General features: G+C 45.1%; 1 protein-coding gene across 1 annotated transcript in view; it reads left to right on the forward strand.

Moving 5' to 3' along the window:
• The first annotated feature begins 3954 nt into the window (after positions 1-3954).
• Positions 3955-20148, forward strand: part of AXDND1 (axonemal dynein light chain domain containing 1) — a 62181-nt gene continuing 45987 nt past the window's right edge. The window contains exons 1-6 of the mRNA XM_084851250.1: positions 3955-3975; positions 5511-5679; positions 7276-7454; positions 15836-15936; positions 18415-18532; positions 19450-19535. Coding sequence (XP_084707376.1) covers positions 5574-5679; positions 7276-7454; positions 15836-15936; positions 18415-18532; positions 19450-19535 — 590 coding nt within the window. The 5' untranslated portion in view covers positions 3955-3975; positions 5511-5573. The remainder of the gene's footprint in view (positions 3976-5510; positions 5680-7275; positions 7455-15835; positions 15937-18414; positions 18533-19449; positions 19536-20148) is intronic.

Here is a 20148-nt window from a genome sequence, read left to right on the forward strand (position 1 = left end):
TGCCGCGTCATGGCAGGCAACACACCTAGATGGACTCAAATTGAAATTACAGCGCTTGTCCTAAGCATTTTTCTTTATTGTACCCCAACAATTCTAGTCAGAGGTCAACTGTGTGCGATTACTAACTATAAGATACAATGCCCTTATTTTGCAACCAAACCCATTCCCCTGAGCATACTGCAAAGTTATGAGTATACTCTCTGCAGGGGAGAGAAAGCTGTGTCATTATTTACAAAAAAGAATAAGGTTATTTGCACCAAACCACTGTCCCCCTGGGCGCAAGATGTCATAAAAGAATTGAATAAGAAATGGGCTCCCCACCTAAAAAAAAGACATCCCAGGCAAGCTCAAAAGACTGGCAGTCACCACAACAATTGAACCGATCCCTGGGAGTTGGGGTCCAAACACATATTTACATTTATTAAAAGTTGTAGCTGCCAAAATCAATCACCCTTGTTATGTTTGTGCTCACACCCCTACTCATAGCCATGGGAGAGTCCCTCTAGTTGGTGTCCCAATTACCATTTACAGTTGGCAAGAGCACGACAATTAAACTTGACATCTCCTGACATGAATAGCCAGACCAGGCTGTCCTTAAGTAGTGAGGTTGTTGCCCCCTTTTGTGTTACCTACCACCCTGCTAACCAATCTAACATACACCACCACAGTCGCAACGTATCACTTCAGTTTGATGGGAAAAACTGGACTGTAGAAACCAATTTTTCTACAGGAATTGTGGCAGGTGTAGTTAGCAGTTGGGCGACTGTTTCTCATAACCTCTTTTATCCCTTTACTCAGAATGACACCATTTCCACCTTAGGCTTGCCAGCAGGTGTTTCGTGGTTGTGTGGACACACAGCAACGCTTGCGCTCCCATCTTTGAGTGCTCCATGGCAATGTGCTCCAGGGCTTGTCGTGCCAGGTATGAGAACTGTCACAGACCTTCCCCACAGCTGCCAACACAACAAACGCAGTTGGGCTGGGTTTGGTCGTGACCTCATACCTACATATGGAGTTGCAAAGAATTATGCCAAGATCTGTGCTTTATCTGAATACCTCACTCAGTCCCTCTCCAACAAACTAATGGCAGTGTGCCTGATAGCCTTGCAAAACAGGCTGGCTCTAGACTACCTCCTAGCCTCACAAGGAGGGGTGTGTGCTTTAATTGGGAACTAGTGTCATACTTGAATAATAGACAACCAACCTGACATCTTGCACCACCTTAATAATATAAACAAAATCTCTGAAGATATTTCACATATAGGTAAAGATACCTTTGGAGATTGGCTGAGTTCTTGGCTTCCCTCTAATGCTTGGGTAAGAAAACTAGTTCTTGCAATCATTATTATTCTTGTGTTAGTAATTGCCATCCTTTGTGCAATGTTGTATAAATCTTGTTCCTCCTTTATAGAAGCGTTGTCAACTTCCTACAGGCCAGTATGCAGCCATTCCTGTGAATGAGTTCCCCCCAGTTGAATTGTCCAGCTATCCAGTCCATCACTGAAAACTTAGAGAATTCTATTAATGATCCAAGAATGTACAAAGAGTACTATTTGGATCAAAAGGATTGTGGAAAGAAATCTTTAACCTCACCCCTAATGTGTTGAGTGTACCCCAGATGAACCAAAGTTACACCATGTTTGTACGCTAGGTCATCCTGCCTTAGCTCCACATTCTGTGAGAAGCGGATTGTAGCCTGTCAGCAAAATGTCCTGGGAATTACTAGGGAGCATAAATTCCTCCCCAGACAGTCGCTGCGAGCTGAAAACATTGTAGTCCGTGTTCCAACTCAGTCTCTGCAGCTGGCAGGCTTCCACCCCTGTCCAAAGAAAACATTCAGCTCCTCTCCAGATAACAGGGTTCGTGTGTGTGCCTTCATGTAATGTGTCTAATAGAGCATGGCAAGAGTTCTTCCTTTTATGTGACGTATTTCCCTGTATAAAAGCTTGCCCCACAGAACATTCGGGGCTCTCTGCCCCTTTGCTGACAGAGTGCCTTGCAAGCCATGCAATAAAGCGCTTTTTGATCCAAGAGCCTTACCCGTGTCTAGCGTGATCCATTGTCTGGCTAGACAATGAACAAAGGGTGTGTCAGGACCCATTTTTGATTTCATGGATCCGGCCTTTACCCAGTCCCCAAAAGAGCTACCCTCCCTGGACCTGTGTGTGCCCATTATTTTCACTGCCAGTTGTATGTATCTGCCCTTGCATACACAAACTGATGCCACAACAGACTTGCAGTGTGTCATGATCTTCATGTTAGTGGTTGAGGACGAAGACTGATAGATGATCACAATTCTCTAATAAAGCCAAGACTGCCATCTATTCCATCTTTATTATTTAAACAAGTGCAGCAGCATAGGTCAACATCATAGCAGATAAGTCAAATATCAGTAGTTCATTAAGATTTTCCATTGCTTATAACAATAAACTATGGCCCCATATTACAGATTAACAGGTTAACATCACAGCTCAGATGTGGGGTTGAGACTCCATGGATTTCCAGCCACAAACCCCCCTTTGAAACACCCCTCATGTTTCAGCAAAGGTCACTCACACGTTGCACTTTTAAGAATGCAATCTTACGCATGTTTAGACAGAAAAAAGTCCTACAACTCCCAGCATGCCCCAGCCAGCTTGGCTGGCTGAGGGATACTGGGAATCATAGGCCTTTTTTCTGTCTAAACATGCATAGGACTGTGCCCTTAAACACCATATGGTTTTGTATACGACCTAAGGCCCGAGTTTGAAAGTGCACGCATTTCTCTCTCATGCTACCCTTTGTTGGGGGGTGGGGGATACGCTGGTGACCAATAACAGCTATGTTAACATCTCCAATTGTTGTTGTTGTTCAGTCGTTAAGCCGTGTCCGACTCTTCGGGACCCCATGGACCATAGCACGCCAGGCCTTCCTGTCCTGCGCTCTCTCCCGGAGCGTGCTCAAGTCCATATTCATTGCATCGGTGATGCTATCTAGCCATCTCATCCTCTGCCGTCCCCTTCTCCTTTTGCCTTCAGTCTTTCCCAGCATCAGGGTCTTTTCCAGGGAGTTTTCTCTTCGCATTAGGTGGCCAAACTATTTGAGCTTCAGCTTCAGTCTCTGTCCTTCCAATGAGCAGTCAGGGTTGATTTCCTTTAGGATTGACTGATTTGACCTCCTTGCAGTCCAGGGGACTCGTAAGAGTCTTCTCCAGCACCACAGTTCGAAGGCATCAATTCTTCGGCGCTCAGCCTTCACCAGACATGGAACAACCAATTGGTTCAAAATTGGGAAAGGAGTACGACAAGGCTGCATATTGTCACCCTGCTTATTTAACTTATATGCAGAGTACATCATGAGAAATGCCAGGTTGGATGAATCAGAGGTCGGAATTAAGATTGCCGGGAGAATTATCAACAACCTCAGATACGCAGACGATACCACCCTAATGGCAGAAAGCGAAGAGGATCTCAAGAGCCTCTTGTTGAGGGTGAAAGAGGAGAGTGCAAAAGCTGGTTTGAAACTCAACATTAAAAAACACACACACTCCAATACTTATTTCACGGGGCGCTTTTGCCCCAGGTACGCTTTAAAAAGCCTTCTCCTGAGACCGGAAACTGTCAGTCCAAGCTATGAGATTCACGGCTCTGAATTTGGATCGCTGTGGAAGCCAGCACATGGATAATCCTTTGGCCTCCTCCAGGCCTTTTAGACTACAACTCCCATAATTCCTCACAATCGGCCAGGAGGGCCCCAGATACCGTTGTTAAGGCGGCTTAATGAGTGCCTCGTAGAAAGAAAATTCCTAGCTCTTTTCTAACGTTGGGGGATTGAATAGAGCCGGGCGACCGGCGGGGAGAAAGCAGGAGGCGGAGAAAGGGGCGTTTCAAGCGCAGGGGAGGAAGGTCTGGGCGGAGCGGTCCCCGCAGTTAGGCGCCGTGTAGGCGGGCCACGTTCCCATAGCAACAGCTGCCGCCAGGAAGCACGAAGGGATAGGTAAACAAGGTCACCCCGCCTTTTCTCCTCCTAAAGTTTCGGCTGAGTGTCCAGCGCCGAAGGCTTCCCTGTGTACAGTATTGCTACGCTGGTCCCTGTGGATTGAGTCATTATAACTTTTCTTTGGGATGAGGTCTCTAGTCCTCATGGAGGAGTAGTTTGGAAACTCATTGCTCATTGGTGCAGGAGGGTTGGGTAATGTGTTCTTTGTGGGGGTGGGGGATATACAAGAAAAGGAAAAATGTGTGCTACAGTAGAGATTCCTGACAATTCACCAATATTCTTTCTTAAAAAGGACAATTGGGTGAATAGAGACCTTGCATCATTGTAGTAGTCTCTACTTTTCTTCAGCGCTGAAACCAATGGTAGTTTGAACCTTATGCTGAGCTGAGAATATGGAAGCTTTTGAGTTATACAGAGATCTTAATCAGGAACAATAGAAAAATAGCTAATTATGGAATTAACCCTTAAACAATTAACATGCCTATCAGATTTGAAGCCAATATATTCAGCCCACTTCTTCAAGACTATTAATTTTGCAGTTTAGAACCAGCCTTGAAGAAATGGGCTGCATCTTGTATTAGCTAATGAAAACCAGTTAAGTTTTAAAAAGCAAAACAAAAGCTAAATGACACTTCTTCCTTCTTATTCAATTCTTCCTTCTACCCCTGCTTTTCCAACTCTACTGACAATTAATTTCAAACAAAGACTTGCATATTGTGACAGTGGTCCTGCCACTACCCCTGCCCTCAGCAATGGTATTCAGCAGCTGCAGAAGCAATTCATGATGTTCTTATGGGAGAGGCAGTCCCAAATAGAGACAATAGTCTTGATGACTTGCTGCTGTTCTTTATAACCTGGGTTAACCACCACAGGTGATGCTTGAGGGGGTAGCAAGGGAACACAGTCTCTGATGGGGGTATGGAAAGCTTAGCTAATGTGCCACACAATCTTGCAAACAAGGCCACAAAAATTATTAGCCTACACATTTACAAGCCTGCCTGTTCATATGTTATCTTTGTCCTAAAAGCAAAAGAAACTACAACAAAGTTTCCTTCCATGGAGGCAATTTCTACGCATCACAGGTGATAGGCCGAGTGGTTATTTACAAGTTTGCGCCACAAGCGTTAATGTAGAAAAACACACAATGTGTGTGTATACGGCACCCTGTGTTCTTTCCTTCATGGTAGCATACCTTCCTAGATGAGGAGTCTGAAACTGGATCATGTTATTGAGTGCAATCATACAGGGTGCTTCCAGACATAGCTTCCTAGTGCTATGTGCTACCAATCAGGAGACATTGTGTCTTTTCCTACCTCTTCTTACATCTTAGGAGGAAAAGATGGGATAACTAATCCTGTCTTTTCCTCCTAGGATGGAAGAAGAGGTGGGAAAACAGAGAAGGGTTACAAGTAGAAGATGATGTCTTCTGGATCCCTTGTAAAATTCTGTGAATGAGGCAGAGCAATTGCACAATGATAGGCCCATCTGGGAGCACCAACAGTCTATCCATGTGAGCTATATATCCTTTCCAGGTAGGCTGCTGCTGAAAATATATCTGAGTCAATCAGCAAACCACCCAAGGTCACCATTTCAGCATGTCTGCTGACAAGGAACAGGTTCCAGTGCCGCCATCTACTTCAAAACAAGAGATCAAAAAACCAAAAGATACATCTTTAGTACCTGTCAGCAGGGACAATAAAGGTAAATCTCACAGGGGATTGTTTGATGCTTTAAAGCTGCAGCCAGAAATGGAGGTTGTTGAGTATGGCTTTGTCTGCTGTGTTTGGATTCCTGATGGTACTGCTCAACATTTGGAGGACAGTTTGTGCTTTTGTGGCACACAAGACATGCAGGTGTTGCCAGCAGAATATATGAGAAGAAAAGATCCCCCTAGAATATATCAGAGAAACGAGGAATCATGGCACATGTTGCTTAGGTCAAGAGCTGCCCAAATTCAGCGGTTAGGCCTGAATCCCTTCTGTCTGTTGTTCATCATTGCCCTATAGCAAGATTCTTTCATCTCTTCTTTCCCATACCTAGGCGTCTTTCAATCCCCTCTTCTAGAAGGCACTTCATATATGGTTGCTTATCATTAAAGAAGCATGTTTCCAATAATTAGAATACTGCAGGAGCAAGTGTCTACCTGGGCCTTTCCAGAAAAACATAACCCCTTTGGTTTTGTCTGCAGTGCCGAACCTGTGTCAATCCCATCACCACTAGCATAAAATGCTGTCCCATGTAATGACTTTATGGGGCGGGCCGGTAACCCTGCTGTGGAGAAAAATGGCACTTGAGTTTGCCACTTAAAAACTGAACCAGGGGGATGAAAATGTTAATGTTGAAGAGGAGGAGTTAAGTAGCCATGAACAAACGTAAGTTGTGTGTGTGGGAATTCATGAAATGGCAAGGTGTTGTTGGGGGTAGGCCAGGAAAGAGCAACTTTCCTCACATTTAGCAATTTTAACAGAATTACAAAAGCTCTTCTGCATTGGTGGCAGGGTGTTCAGCTTTTAAATAATGACAAACCATTTAGAATGAAACCTTTCTTAAAAAATTGACAAAATGTTGTGGGCATGGGAAAGGGCAAGTTGTTGCTCACCCTTTATGATGGAGAAGGCACTGTTCAGTGAGTACCCTTGACACTCGGGTAACCACATTCCACACAGCTGACAACTGCAATTGGATGCAACTCCTAGTGGAGAGGGGAAAATCCTTTCACAAAGGTTTGGCAGGGGTTATAAAAGCTCTACATAGAGAAGATGGGGTAATAAGGAAAGTGGAACAATGGGAACAGCAGGTGGTGGCCCAAAAGAAAACTGAAAACCCTGTTCTCTTCTCTCTCCCACCCACCCCTCTCTAATTTTACCAGGAATCTTCTCAGTTTATATCTGTTGCAATTTGAGACAAATATAGAAATTATAAGCATCACAGGATGTATCTCTCATGTGGATCTCTGCATGTTCTAAGCACCTCTGAGTGCTTCTGGGTACCATGATTATATAAAGTAACAACTGTGGGTCATGCAACTGAATACGTTTCTCTGCTGTTGGTGTTGATGTTTTCCTTTAACAATGATACTAATAAACAATTTACAGCACATTTCTAATAGGCCATTATAGTGGAGTGGATAAAGCATTGTATTTGGAGCACCAAAGTGAAGGGTATGTGTGTGTGTGAGAGACAGCGAGAGAGCACAAGAGTGAAATTATCAGTATGCTTTAGTTCTGAAAAATATCTATCTGTTGCTATCAAAATATTAACACTTTCTGCCTGCGTTTCTTTCCTACTCTTTTCTAGAACTCCCTGAGTTAAGAGGCAAGTCGGGTGTGGTAGACCATTCAAAGCCTTTTCCCACATCCTTACAGCATGATTTCATCCCAGAAGAGATATTTGTTGCTCTGACCTCTGCTGCCAAACCTGTCCAATGCCCCGCTTTTTTAAGACCTCCCAAGAAAAAAAGTATAAAAGACTTTCAGGTGTGTAAATGCATTTTCGCTAGATGAATATTTGCTTTTTCAGTATAAAGTCTGGCATAAAACAAAATCCACTGGTTGGATATCTGCTGGTAACAGTGAATTATGATGGTTGCACCTAGACATCAGTCTAGGACAATGCTTTGCAAGAAGCAATGTTTTCTGAAGAACGGAGGTGTGAGAAACTCATCAGGATCTGAAGTTCACTGAAAGGTGGAGGAGGCAAGAAACCCCAGCAGAGAGTGCAGGGTAAATGGCTAAGAAAATATTGAAAATGAAAATGTCGGAGGCATGTGTTACAGCAACCCTGCTGAAGCGAAGCAGGTCTGAATCTTGTCAGTGCCTGGATGGGAGACCATTTAGGAACTCTGCTTGCTGCCTTGCTCTCTTTGCTGAAAAAGTGGTATATACATGTAATAAATAATTGGGACGTGTTCTTAGAGCTTCTCTACATTAAGCAAAATACCTGCATCCTTACCGGGGCTTTCCGCTTTCGGTTTCTTTGCAAGATTACGATGGGCTCCTTTACACATGGTTTGAATCGAGGAAAGTCCTTCCTCAGCAAGTTCTACCTGTTTCTGTGTGTTTCAGTTTCCAGCCACTAGATGGCGCTATCATTATAGTGCATTATAGCGCTATGCCAGCATTTCACACAGCCGATAGATCGGAATAATGTCCTTCTCGCATTATCCCCACTCTTTTTGAAAGAATAAATGGGGAAAAGTGCAGGAGATGTCCTGGAGGTTGACAACGTCGTGTAAAGAACCCACTAACTTCTGTGAGTGACCAGTCACGAGCATGCAATAAATCGCTCCTCTAGAGAAGCTCTTAGGCAGGGGATAGAAATGCGGGATGTACTGGCGAGCTGCCAAGCATAAGAAGTTCAGGGTCTCAAGTGAGAGATGTGTGAGAAGATCCAGATTCGGTCCCCAGCATTTCCAGGTAAAGAATCTAGGGAGCAGTAGCAAGGCTCAGAAAGACTCTGTCTAAGATCCTGGAGAGTTGCTGCTTAGACTGTAGATCAGCCTTTCCAACAATGGCTGGCTGGCGCATGCTGGGAGTTGTAGTCTAAAACATCTGGAAGGTGCCAGCTTGAGGAAGGCTGCCGTAGATGGGCCAAAGGACTAACAGGATAAAGGCACCTTCAAATGTTCCTATGGACATTTCATTCCAGTACTTGAGGTTTTGTGAATCATCATACAGATCAATTTGAAGACCTTACTCAAACTAAGACTCAGAAAGCTAGAAGGGACAGAACCAATTGAACAATAAAGATACATTGATTTCTCCTCAAATTCGCAGATGTAATGTGTGGAATCAGTTGATTTGAGCTGGAATCTCCTTGAGGCAAGGGTTCATTGTGGGACTTCATTTTATTAGCACTAGGTATGAGACAGGCTGGAGAAGGGCAATTTTTTTCCAAGTGCTAGTGGCAGTTTGAAAGAAGGATTGCTGCCTTGTCATGTATACTCTTTTCCCATTTTTACCTTTTGTCAACAGGTATGGCAGGTTTTTTGTTTCAAAACCTGTTTAAGCAAAGGTGACACAGGGGCGTCATGGCAAGTGAAAAATGTCTCTCAAATAGCTTTCAAAAATCTTTTCAAAACTATTTTATGTCTAGCTTCAGACATACAACCTCTATCCAAATGCCCTACAGCTTGGTTATTGCTTATCTAAACAGTTCAGTATAACACAGCAGCCTTTATCAGAATTGTAGTTATTAGCTGTGTGTCCCCCAGGGAGCTCCTACCAGTGTAAATTGCCCGTCATGTTATCTTAAAACTGTGACTGTCTCCCTGACCATTGCCACAAAAGGGGCTATCTTGTAATCAATCATTTATCATCTTTTTAGAATCATAGAATCATACATTAGTAGGGTTGGAAGGGGCCTACAAGGCCATCAAGTCCAACCCCCTGCTCAATGCAGGAATCCAAGTCAGAGCATCCCTGACAAATGGCTGTCCAGCCTCGTCTTGAAGGCCTCCAGTGTGGGAGAGCCCACCACCTCCCCAGGTAATTGGTTCCATTGTCATATTGCTGTTACATTCAGGAATTTTTTCCTGATGTTCAGCCGGAATCTGGCTTCCTGTAACTTGAGCCCATTATTCCGTGTCCTGCACTCTGGGATGATTAAGAAGAGATCCTGGCCTTCTTCCCTGTGACAACCTTTCAAGTACTTGAAGAGTGCTATCATATCTCCCCTCAGTCTTCTCAAGGCTAAACATGCCCAGTTCTTTCAGTCTCTCTTCATAGGGCTTTGTTTCCAGTCCCCTGATCATCTTTGTTGCCCTCCTCTGAACCCTCTCCAGTTTGTCTGCATCCTTAATGTATGGTGCCCAGAACTGGACACAGTACTCCAGTTGAGGCCTAACCAGTGCTGAGTAGAGGGGAACTAGTACTTCCCGGGATTTGGAAGCTATGCTTCTATCAATGCACCCCAAAATAGCATTTGCCTTTTTTGCAGCCACATCACATTGTTGGCTCATATTCAGCTTGTGATCGACAACAATTCCAAGATCCTTCTTGCTTGTAGTGTGGTTGAGCCACGTATCCCCCATCTCGTAACTGTGCATTTGGTTTCTTTTTCCTAGGTGCAGAACTTGGCATTTATCCCTATTAAATTTCACTCCGTTGTTTTCTGCCCAGCGCTCCAGTCTATCCAGATCACTTTGAATTTTGTTTCTGTCTTCCAAAGTATTAGCTATCCCGCCCAATTTTGTGTCATCTGCAAATTTGATCAGCATTCCCTGCACCTCCTCCTCCAAGTCATTAATAAAAATGTTGAAGAGCACTGGGCCCAGGACTGAGCCCTGCAGTACCCCACTCGTTACCTCCCCCCAGTTGGAGAAGGTCCCATTGATAAGCACTCTTTGAGTCCGATTCTGTAGCCAACTGTGGATCCACCGGATCGTTGTTTCATCTAGCCCACTTTGAGCTAGTTTGCTCATCAGGATATCATGGGGCACTTTGTCGAAAGCTTTGCTGAAGTCGAGGTATATGATGTCTACAGCATTCCCACGGTCTACAAGGGAGGTTACTTGATCAAAAAATGAGATCAGATTTGTCTGGCAGGACTTGTTTTTGACAAATCCATGTTGGCTTCGAGTAATCATGGCATTGTTGTCAAGGTGCTTCCAGATGGATTCCTTTATCATCTGCTCCAGAATTTTCCCAGGGATTGATGTCAGACTGACTGGTCTGTATTTCCCAGGTTCCTCCTTTTTACCCTTTTTGAAGATAGGGACAACAGTAGCCCTCCTCCAGTCATCTGGCACTTCCCCCATCCTCCATGATTTCTCAAAGAGAATAGACAGCAGTTCTGAGAGTTCTTCTGCCAGTTTCTTTATTAGTCTAGGATGCAGTTCATCTGGCCCTGGAGATTTGAACTCATTCAAAGTAATGAGGTGTTCCTTGACCATATACCTATCGATCTCAAGCTGCAATTCTGCCCCTTCAGCCTGTACTTTGCCTTTACCAGGGGGGTCATAGACCCTCTTTTGGGAGAAGACTGAGCCAAAGTAGGAATTGAGCACCTCTGCCTTTTCTTTGTCATCTGTTATCGTTTTGCCATCCTTATTTAATAGCTGAACCACCATTTCTTTCCTCTGCCTTTTACTATGCACGTAGCTGAAGAAAGCTTTTTTGTTGTTTTTAGCATCCCTTGCTAACCTCAGCTCATTCTCAGCTTTAGCCTTCCTGACGCCATCCCTGCAATTCTGTGCTATCTGCCTGTACTCTTCCTTTGTTACTTGGCCTTCTTTCCACTTCCTATATGTGTCCTTTTTTTGTTTTCAGGTCATCCCTAAGCTTTTTGTGAAGCCACATTGGCTTCTTCTGTTGTCTTCCACCTTTTCTTCTTGTTGGAATTGTTTGTGATTGTGCCTTGAGAATTTCCTTTTTTAAAAGCTCCCACCCATCTTGGACTCGTTTTCTCATTAGCGTCGCTTGCCATGGGACCTTACTGATCATTGTTCTGAGTTTATTAAAATCAGCTTTCCTAAAATCCTGGGTACGCGTTTGACTACCCTCAGCTTTTGCTTCCCTTAGAACCAAGAACTCAAGTACAACATGGTCGCTTTCCCCCAGAGTTCCTGTAACTGCTACTTTATCCACTAAGTCATCTCTGTTGGTTAGGATCAAGTCAAGGATAGCCGATCCTCTAGTTCCTTCCTCTACTTTCTGTAGGAGGAAGTTATCCGCCACACAAGTCAGGAATTTCCTGGAGGGGCCATGTTTTGCAGAATTTGTCTCCCAACAAATATCAGGGAAATTGAAGTCCCCCATTACTACTACATCATGCTTCCTTGAGACATTGGCTATTTGCTGTTCAAAAGTTTCATCCTTGTCTTCTCCTTGATTGGGTGGCCAGTAGTAGACTACGACCACCAGGTTCCTTTTATTCTTTGCTCCATTTATTTCAACCCAGATGCTCTCGATGGGGCTACCAAGCACCTCCTCCTGTATTTCTGTGCAGAGGTACGTATTTTTCACATACAGTGCAACCCCACCTCCCTTTCTGTTCCTCCTGTTCTTTTTGAACAAGTTATATCCTTCAGTTGCTGTATTCCAGTCATGAGAGTCGTCCCACCAAGTCTCAGTTATACCTATCAGGTCATAATTTCCCTCTTGTATTAAGAGTTCAAGTTCTTCTGTTTGTTTCCCATACTCTGGGCATTAGTATATAGACATCGAAGACCATATGCTTCATAGTCTGGCTTTCTTCCTACAAGTGTCTGAAGACTAGTATTGGGCGCTATCAGAGCTGTTCTCTCCGTTGCAGTGCATGCGCCTACGTCCATTGTTACCCCCAACATTACATCTCCCTTCCCCGTAGGATTCAGTTTAAAGCCCTCCTGATGAAGTTCTTCATGCTGTGGCCAAACACATTCTTCCCATCCTTTGTGAGGTGCAACCCATCCCTAGCCAACAGCCCATCTTCCAGGAAGTATAACCCGTGGTCCCAGAATCCAAATCTCTCTCGTCGGCACCACCTTCGTAGCCAGTCATTCACCCAGAGTATTTTTCGTTCCCTTTCTATCCCTCTTCTAATTACTGGAAGGATGGATGAGAAAACTATCTGGGCCCCAAAGTTCTTGAGTTTCCTTCCCAAAGCTTCAAAGTCTGACGTGATCTCTTCGTAGCTCCACTTGGCGGTATCATTTGTTCCCACATGGTTGAGAAGAAAGGGATACCTGTCAGTGGGCTTTATGAGTGCAGGCAACCTTTCAGTCACGTCTCTAATGTGTCCTCCCGGGAGACAACATACCTGGCGAGTCCATGGGTCTTCGCGACATACTTGGGTCTCGATCCCACGCAGCAAGGAGTCTCCCACTACTATCACTCTTCTCTTCTTCTTCTTGTAGGCCTGAGTTTCATCGCCTCTGTTTGACTGACCTTCAGCCTCTTGCTCACTCTCATGCAGGTTCCCCTGTAATTCTTCCTCTGCAGGCTGTCCTCCAGTCTCATCCGCAAGTACCTGGAATCGGTTCCACAGCTCCACTGCTTCCACTGGTGCAGAGTGGCGTCTAGTTCTTCTTCTCCTAACTGTCACCCTTTTCCAAGGAGTATCCTCTACTCCATTTTTCTTCACTTCAGCATTTCCCACTGCCTCATCTTGCTGTTGCTCTTCAAGCTTCTGGTCTTCCCTTTGCTGCTGTAGTTCCCCCATTCTGTCCAAGAACTCTTCGTCTTCCCTTATTCCCCGGAGGGTCGACAGTCGCTGCTCCAGTCCACTTACTTTTTCTTCCAGCAGTGTGATCAACTTGCACTTGTTGCAGGTGTAGGCCATGTTGTTCTCAGGCAAGAAAACAAACATTGCACACACCTTGCAGGTCACCACCACTGGAGAGTCTTGTCCTTCCATAGCCTCTTTTCCCTTTTTGTGTCTAGCTTTGTGATTGTTCTAGACTAGCCTGTGCCTGCTCCTCTACTCAGTAGAGGTTAAAAGCAGAGTCCCACTGGTGTGAAAGTGTGTGTTACAAGACAAATAAATGGAAAAAAGTTAGTTAAAAAAATAAAAATAATTAAAAAAAATGTTAGGGGCCTCCCCCTTGACCTCCCCTGCCGAACTCCCTTGGCCAACTCCTGTTTGCTCCCCCTGTCCGCTCGCTCTGTTCACTCGCTCTCTGGGAGCTTGCCTGCTTCTGTAGTCCCTGGACCAGCTGGAGCAGCTTGCTCTGCTCTGCTCTGCTGTGCTCTGCTGGGAGGCGGGAAACAGACTGAAGCTTCCCGCCCACTCAGCTGCTGGGAGTACTCAGGCCACACCCCTCCAATTCAGTTGGAGCTCTCAGAAGCACCTGGTGAGCTCACAGCCAATCAGAGGATAAAGGGCAGCCCCCTGGGCTTCCTGCAGCCCACTTACCTCTTAGCCTCTGTCTGTCTCCTTTGTCTCTTCAACCACTGCAACTCCCCTGGCCAACTCCTGTTTGCTCCCCCTGTTTGCTCCCCCTGTTTGCTCCCCCTGTTTGCTCCCCCTGTTCGCTCCCCCTGTTCGCTCGCTCTGTTCACTCGCTCTCTGGGAGCTTGCCTGCTTCTGTAGTCCCTGGACCAGCTGGAGCAGCTTGCTCTGCTCTGCTCTGCTCTGCTGTGCTCAGCTGGGAGGCGGGAAACAGACTGAAGCTTCCCGCCCACTCAGCTGCTGGGAGTACTCAGGCCACACCCCTCCAATTCAGTTGGAGCTCTCAGAAGCACCTGGTGAGCTCACAGCCAATCAGAGGATAAAGGGCAGCCCCCTGGGCTTCCTGCAGCCCACTTACCTCTTAGCCTCTGTCTGTCTCCTTTGTCTCTTCAACCACTGCAACTCCCCTGGCCAACTCCTGTTTGCTCCCCCTGTTTGCTCCCCCTGTTTGCTCCCCCTGTTTGCTCCCCCTGTTTGCTCCCCCTGTTTGCTCCCCCTGTTTGCTCCCCCTGTTTGCTCCCCCTGTTCGCTCCCCCTGTTCGCTCGCTCTGTTCACTCGCTCTCTGGGAGCTTGCCTGCTTCTGTAGTCCCTGGACCAGCTGGAGCAGCTTGCTCTGCTCTGCTCTGCTCTGCTGTGCTCAGCTGGGAGGCGGGAAACAGACTGAAGCTTCCCGCCCACTCAGCTGCTGGGAGTACTCAGGCCACACCCCTCCAATTCAGTTGGAGCTCTCAGAAGCACCTGGTGAGCTCACAGCCAATCAGAGGATAAAGGGCAGCCCCCTGGGCTTCCTGCAGCCCACTTACCTCTTAGCCTCTGTCTGTCTCCTTTGTCTCTTCAACCACTGCAACTCCCCTGGCCAACTCCTGTTTGCTCCCCCTGTTTGCTCCCCCTGTTTGCTCCCCCTGTTTGCTCCCCCTGTTTGCTCCCCCTGTTTGCTCCCCCTGTTCGCTCGCTCTGTTCGCTCGCTCTGTTCACTCGCTCTCTGGGAGCTTGCCTGCTTCTGTAGTCCCTGGACCAGCTGGAGCAGCTTTTTCTTTGTTTTCAAAAGGCTGTGTATATGAAATGGTGGCCTGCACTTTGCATCCTTGTTTTAAAATGTTTGCAATAAAACAACTTTTTTTTCTGTATTTCTTTAGTGCATGTATACCATTTGGGTCCCACCTGTTAATAATAAAATATTTTTTTATTTGCAGGCTACAATTAAATTTGCAGGCTACAGTTTGCACATGAACTTCTTAGGCATGAACTGTTCCTCTGACAGCCCAACTACACATTACAAACATGCACATACATAGATATAGTGGAGCCCTGACAGCTGCTGCTGCTTCTAAAGAAAAGTGACTGTAGGAGTAGTCTGGGGACAAAGAGTAGCAGACGGGGAAGAGTTCATGAACCCCTCCTGCCCCACCTGCTGCTTCTCTACCCTAAATCACCCTCTCTGAAATGGTTTTTCCTTAAAAGAAGAAACTGACAGGGTTTCATTATATGTGTTTATATGTAATATGTAGTCAGACTGAGACTAGAAGACTGAGGGGAGATAGGATAGCGCTCTGCAAGTACTTGAAAGGTTGTCACAGAGAGGAAGGCCAGGATCTCTTCTCCATCATCCCAGAGAATAATGGGCTCAAGTTACAGGAAGCCAGATTCCGGTTGAACATCTGGAAAAGCTTCCTGACTGTTAAAGCAATACAACAATGGAACCTGTTACCTAGGGAGGTGGTGGGCTCTCCCACACTGGAGGCATTCAAGACGAGGCTGGACAGGACAGCCACCTGTCAGGGATGCTTTAACTTGGATTCCTGCATTGAGCAGGGAGTTGGACTCGATGGTCTTACAGGTCCCTTCCAACCCTACTATTCTATGATTCTAAGACAATCAATATTGGAGATTTTGTACAGAATCCCTTAAATAACAGGTTGTCTTTGCTTACTGCCTGATCCTGGAGAACTTTCCAGTGTAAACTGAACTTTTCTGCTTCGTCTTCAGGGTTGCATCCGTACTGCCGATGGGGTCTGGCAACATCCTGTTCGTAGAAACAAGTTTCGATACTTGATCGAGCATCCCATCTGCTTGACAGGAGCTGGAAGGTAACAGTATGGAAATAGTAGGGCCCCCATCTGAATGTATGGATACCTCATATCTCCTTAAAGGAACCAGTAGTTTTCAAAAGATTTGAGGGGCCCAGCGCAAGAGTGGAGGAGAATGCTAGGCAAACATGTATTAAGCGTTTTACACATCTATAAATAAGCCTGGCTAAAATGTGCAACATAGATGTAATGATACATTTGGACTGGAACAGGAATGCCCATGAGCCTTTCTATCACCCAGAGCAGGGATAGGCAATGTGGTGACCACAGGCCCACCAAAGTGCCCTACCCCTCCCACTTTAAAAAACAAATAACACATTTTCTTATTGGCAGCAGGGACTGCTGTGAAACAGGTTTCTGTTGATGCTGAATACTGTGGGTTTAAAGGAGTTGTTTAGTGTATGGGGGCTCAGACCCCCACCTTTGCCTTGTATTCAGACTTTTGGGCAATTTACATGTCTTTTTGCCACACCTCCCATGGCAGCCATTTTGTGACGTGCCCAGGCCTGTTTCTCCAATTGCCAAATGTGCCCATGGCCCTAAAATGTTGCCTACCCCTGTCCTAGCACAGTCTTCCCCAAGCTGTCCTCTTCAGATGTTTTGAACTACAGTTCCCAGCCCCCTTGACAATTGACCATGCTAGCTGGGGCTGTTGGAAGGTGTAGTCCAAAACATATGGAGGCCATTCAGCTGGGGAAGGCTGGTGTATAGGACTATATCTATAATATGTGGCCCCAAACTAAGAATGAGGGATCAGTCACAACATGCAACACGCACATCATTGCTCAGTGAACATCACCACATTCTATAAGTACTAGCTGCCTCTTGGAATGGGTGTAAGACTTGCTCTCCTGCCTGTCTCTCACAAACCACACTGCTCTGTGCTCCACAGAGGCTGCATATGTACTGCAATACACAGCAGAGCAGCCCTGTTTTCATACTTGGATTTGACTTGTGGCACACTTGACAAAAAGGATGATCACCAATGTTGTTAAAAAACAAACCTTTTAGAACACAACTCCCTCCTCGTCACACATTGCTCCTTTTTTTATATATTGATCTTTTTTATTGTGATTTAAACAAAACAGAAACAAATCACGCAGAAGAAAAAAGGTGGGGAGGGGGGAGACAAGAAATTACATGCATAGAAATATCAATATTCCATTCAATACAACATTCTAGAAAAACAAAACAAGGGATTATGCATAAGCTTCAAGAGAAGCAGACCAAATATCCATATATTTATCCATTCGTGAGTGGTGCCTATAAACCACCCATTCAAATGTTGATAGTGTTGTTAGGTCCTCAATCCATTGCATTATAGGAGGTGAACATTTCATAGAATCACAGAATAGTAGGGTTGGAAGGGGCCTACAAGACCACCGAGTCCAACCCCCTGCTCAGTGCAGGAATCCAAGTCAAAGCATCTCTGACAGGTGGCTGTCCAGCCTCATCTTGAATGCCTCCAGTGTGGGAGAGCCCACTACCTCCCTGGGTAATTGGTTCCATTGTCATACTGCTCTAACAGTCAGGGAGTTTTTCCTGATGTTCAGCCGGAATCTGGCTTCCTGTCACTTGAGCCCATTATTCCATGTCCTGCACTCTGGGATGGTCAAGAAGAGATGGAATCATAGAATAGTAGGATTGGAAGGGGTCTATAAGACCATCGAGTCCAACCCCCTGTTTAATGCAGGAATCCAAGTCAGAGCATCCCTGACAGCTGGCTGTCCAGCCTCGTCTTGAATGCCTCCAGTGTGGGAGAGCCCACCACCTGCCTAGGTAACGGGTTCCATTGTCGTATTGCTCTAACAGTCAGGAAGTTTTTCCTGATGTCCAGCCAGAATCTGGCTTCCTGTAACTGGAGTCCAGTATTCTGTGTCCTGCACTCTGAGATGATTAGGAAGACATCCTGGCCTTCCTCTCTGTGACAGCCTTTCAAGTACTTGAAGAGCGCTATCATATCTTCCCTCAGCCTTCTCTTCTCAAGGCTAAACAGGCCCATGGGTCATTTATCCTTTCAATGTTGTAATATTCTTTGGCTGTCAAGAGGGCTCAGAAAAGGTGAAAGATTTATATGATTTGAAGAGATACTCTGGTTTCTCTTCAGATTGTATAAATCTTTTGCCTTTTGCACACTGCTCCATTTTAACTGATACTCATCCCCTGCTGAATTGATGCAGGACTTGTTTTTTGGATCGTCAGCTGTTTAGAGCAATATGATTCAGATGAAAGGGGGCAGCAGCACAGTGGAGAATTTCGTTATTACATTCCTATACAACCCAATAGCTGAAGCTCTCTTGGAGTTCACAAAAATAAAACTTAAAACCATACAATATAAAAACATAATAAAACATTACGTATAAACCTAGACAACAACAGAATAAAGCCAAAGTAAAAAAAAAAAAAGTAAAAAGTGGCGCACACGTGCCTCTGTTGCCCCTTCCCAACTGAGCGATTGTTTTCCTTGTGTTTATTAAGGGATGTCTCTTTTCTGTATGATATCGTTGCTGAAAAAGAGGCAAAGAATCCTCCCCCAACTCCTGTACCTGACAAGACTTCGAAAAGTTTGAAGCAGGAAGCCATTGTAACTGAATGTGTGAGTTGAATCTGTCTCTCTGTCAAGGCACTGATAACAGTAAGCACAGGCGTAAGCTTTTACCAATTCTCTCAAAGCATTGAGAGGTAAGATGGAGTTTGACTTGAGCATTGAGCATGTGTTGGGGATTGTATAGATGCAAAAAAGAATATTTTTAAGCTTGAATGAGCAGTGAGGACTGACGACAAGGACTTTATATTTCCTCATTTTTGTGTAACATCAATTTTCTGCAGCTAGGCCACTTTCTCTCCCCAAAGCCACAAGAAGTCTCAGATGGCGTTTGGACCTTCGTACCTGTTTGTTTTGCTTAGTTTTAAAAACATCTGTTAAAACACATTTACCAGCTGATTTCTAGGCTACAGATAGTGGCCCTGGGCAGATGTAGGACTTAACCACAGTTTGTTTTCCTTATCCATGGTTCCACATTACATCTGAATGCCTAAACAGTGGTTCAATGCCTAAACATTGGCTGCAAAGAGGCTGGAGAGGTGGGGAAGCTGCTTTAACCATGGTCTACTCAGTGCAGACCATGGTTTGAAGTGGGTGTGTGAACCATGGTGTATGCTAACCATGGTTAATTTTTAATTTGCACTGAGCAGATTATAGTTAAGGCAGTTTCCCTGTATCTCCAGCCTCTTTCCTTGGGAGGTGACAGGCAAGTATGTCTTAGTAGTGTCTCCCTGTTCATGCCTTCAGAAGGCACTATTCTGGAAGCTAAACTTTGGTTTTACTTGTACGTTTGGGGACCTTAACTAGGCAACAAGACATGTTTAAGGAATGGCAGCAAGCAAGGTTTTATATGGGGTGCGTTTGTGTCAAAACCTGAATCCAAATACCCCCTTTGGGAATATGTGGATTCTTTATGTCCATCTCATGCTAGTGTGTTTTAAAGCCTACCCTTTCTGTTCTCTTTTTAGCCAGCAAGTGTAGCAGACACTCTTGTTCCAGAGGAATTTCATATTGTAAAAAACAGAGGTGTTCTGGGCTTGGAATATTATGATGAGTGAGTGCTACTGTATTGCTATTAATGGTTAATGTCCTATGCTCCATCTACTAAGTGGGGTAAAGTGACAAGGCCAAGGGCATTTGAATATAGGCAGGAAGAAATTTATTAATATTCTAATCATTTTGCTGAACTCAACACTCTTCATAGTTCAGCCATGATCAGATTTAGCTCAGGGATGCCCCACTTCCATATTCTCAGCCAGGTCACAGGGACGGAAAGTGTATTTTGCTACACAAACTGACTTCCTCATGAATGGTCAGGCAGTATAACGAAGTTGGTATAATTTAGCATTAGATTTTTTTAAAAATCCAAAAGACAGATGTGAGCAAGTGAAGCCGTGGGCAAGCTTTTTACTACAGTTGTTTAACAGAGACCAGAAATCTGTGTTAGGGCTGGATTTAGCTTGCTGACTGCCAGTTAGGCATCCCTGATCTAGTACTTTTCTCCCAGCCTGGTCACTTCTGGTCAGAGAGGCTAGGGAGAAAATGAGTTTGAGTAACAGATTGTGGGGAGGCAAGATAAAGGAGGGTTCCGCTCCCCTCATTGATGTTAAAATTAGTCCCCCTCCCTTCACGGTATATGTGAACAAGATGAACACAAGGAAAAATGT

The sequence above is a fragment of the Heloderma suspectum genome, chromosome 4 (genome assembly GCF_057233095.1).
Source record: "Heloderma suspectum isolate Gila_16-S chromosome 4, 16-S_ref, whole genome shotgun sequence".
Taxonomy (NCBI): Eukaryota; Metazoa; Chordata; class Lepidosauria; order Squamata; family Helodermatidae; genus Heloderma; species Heloderma suspectum.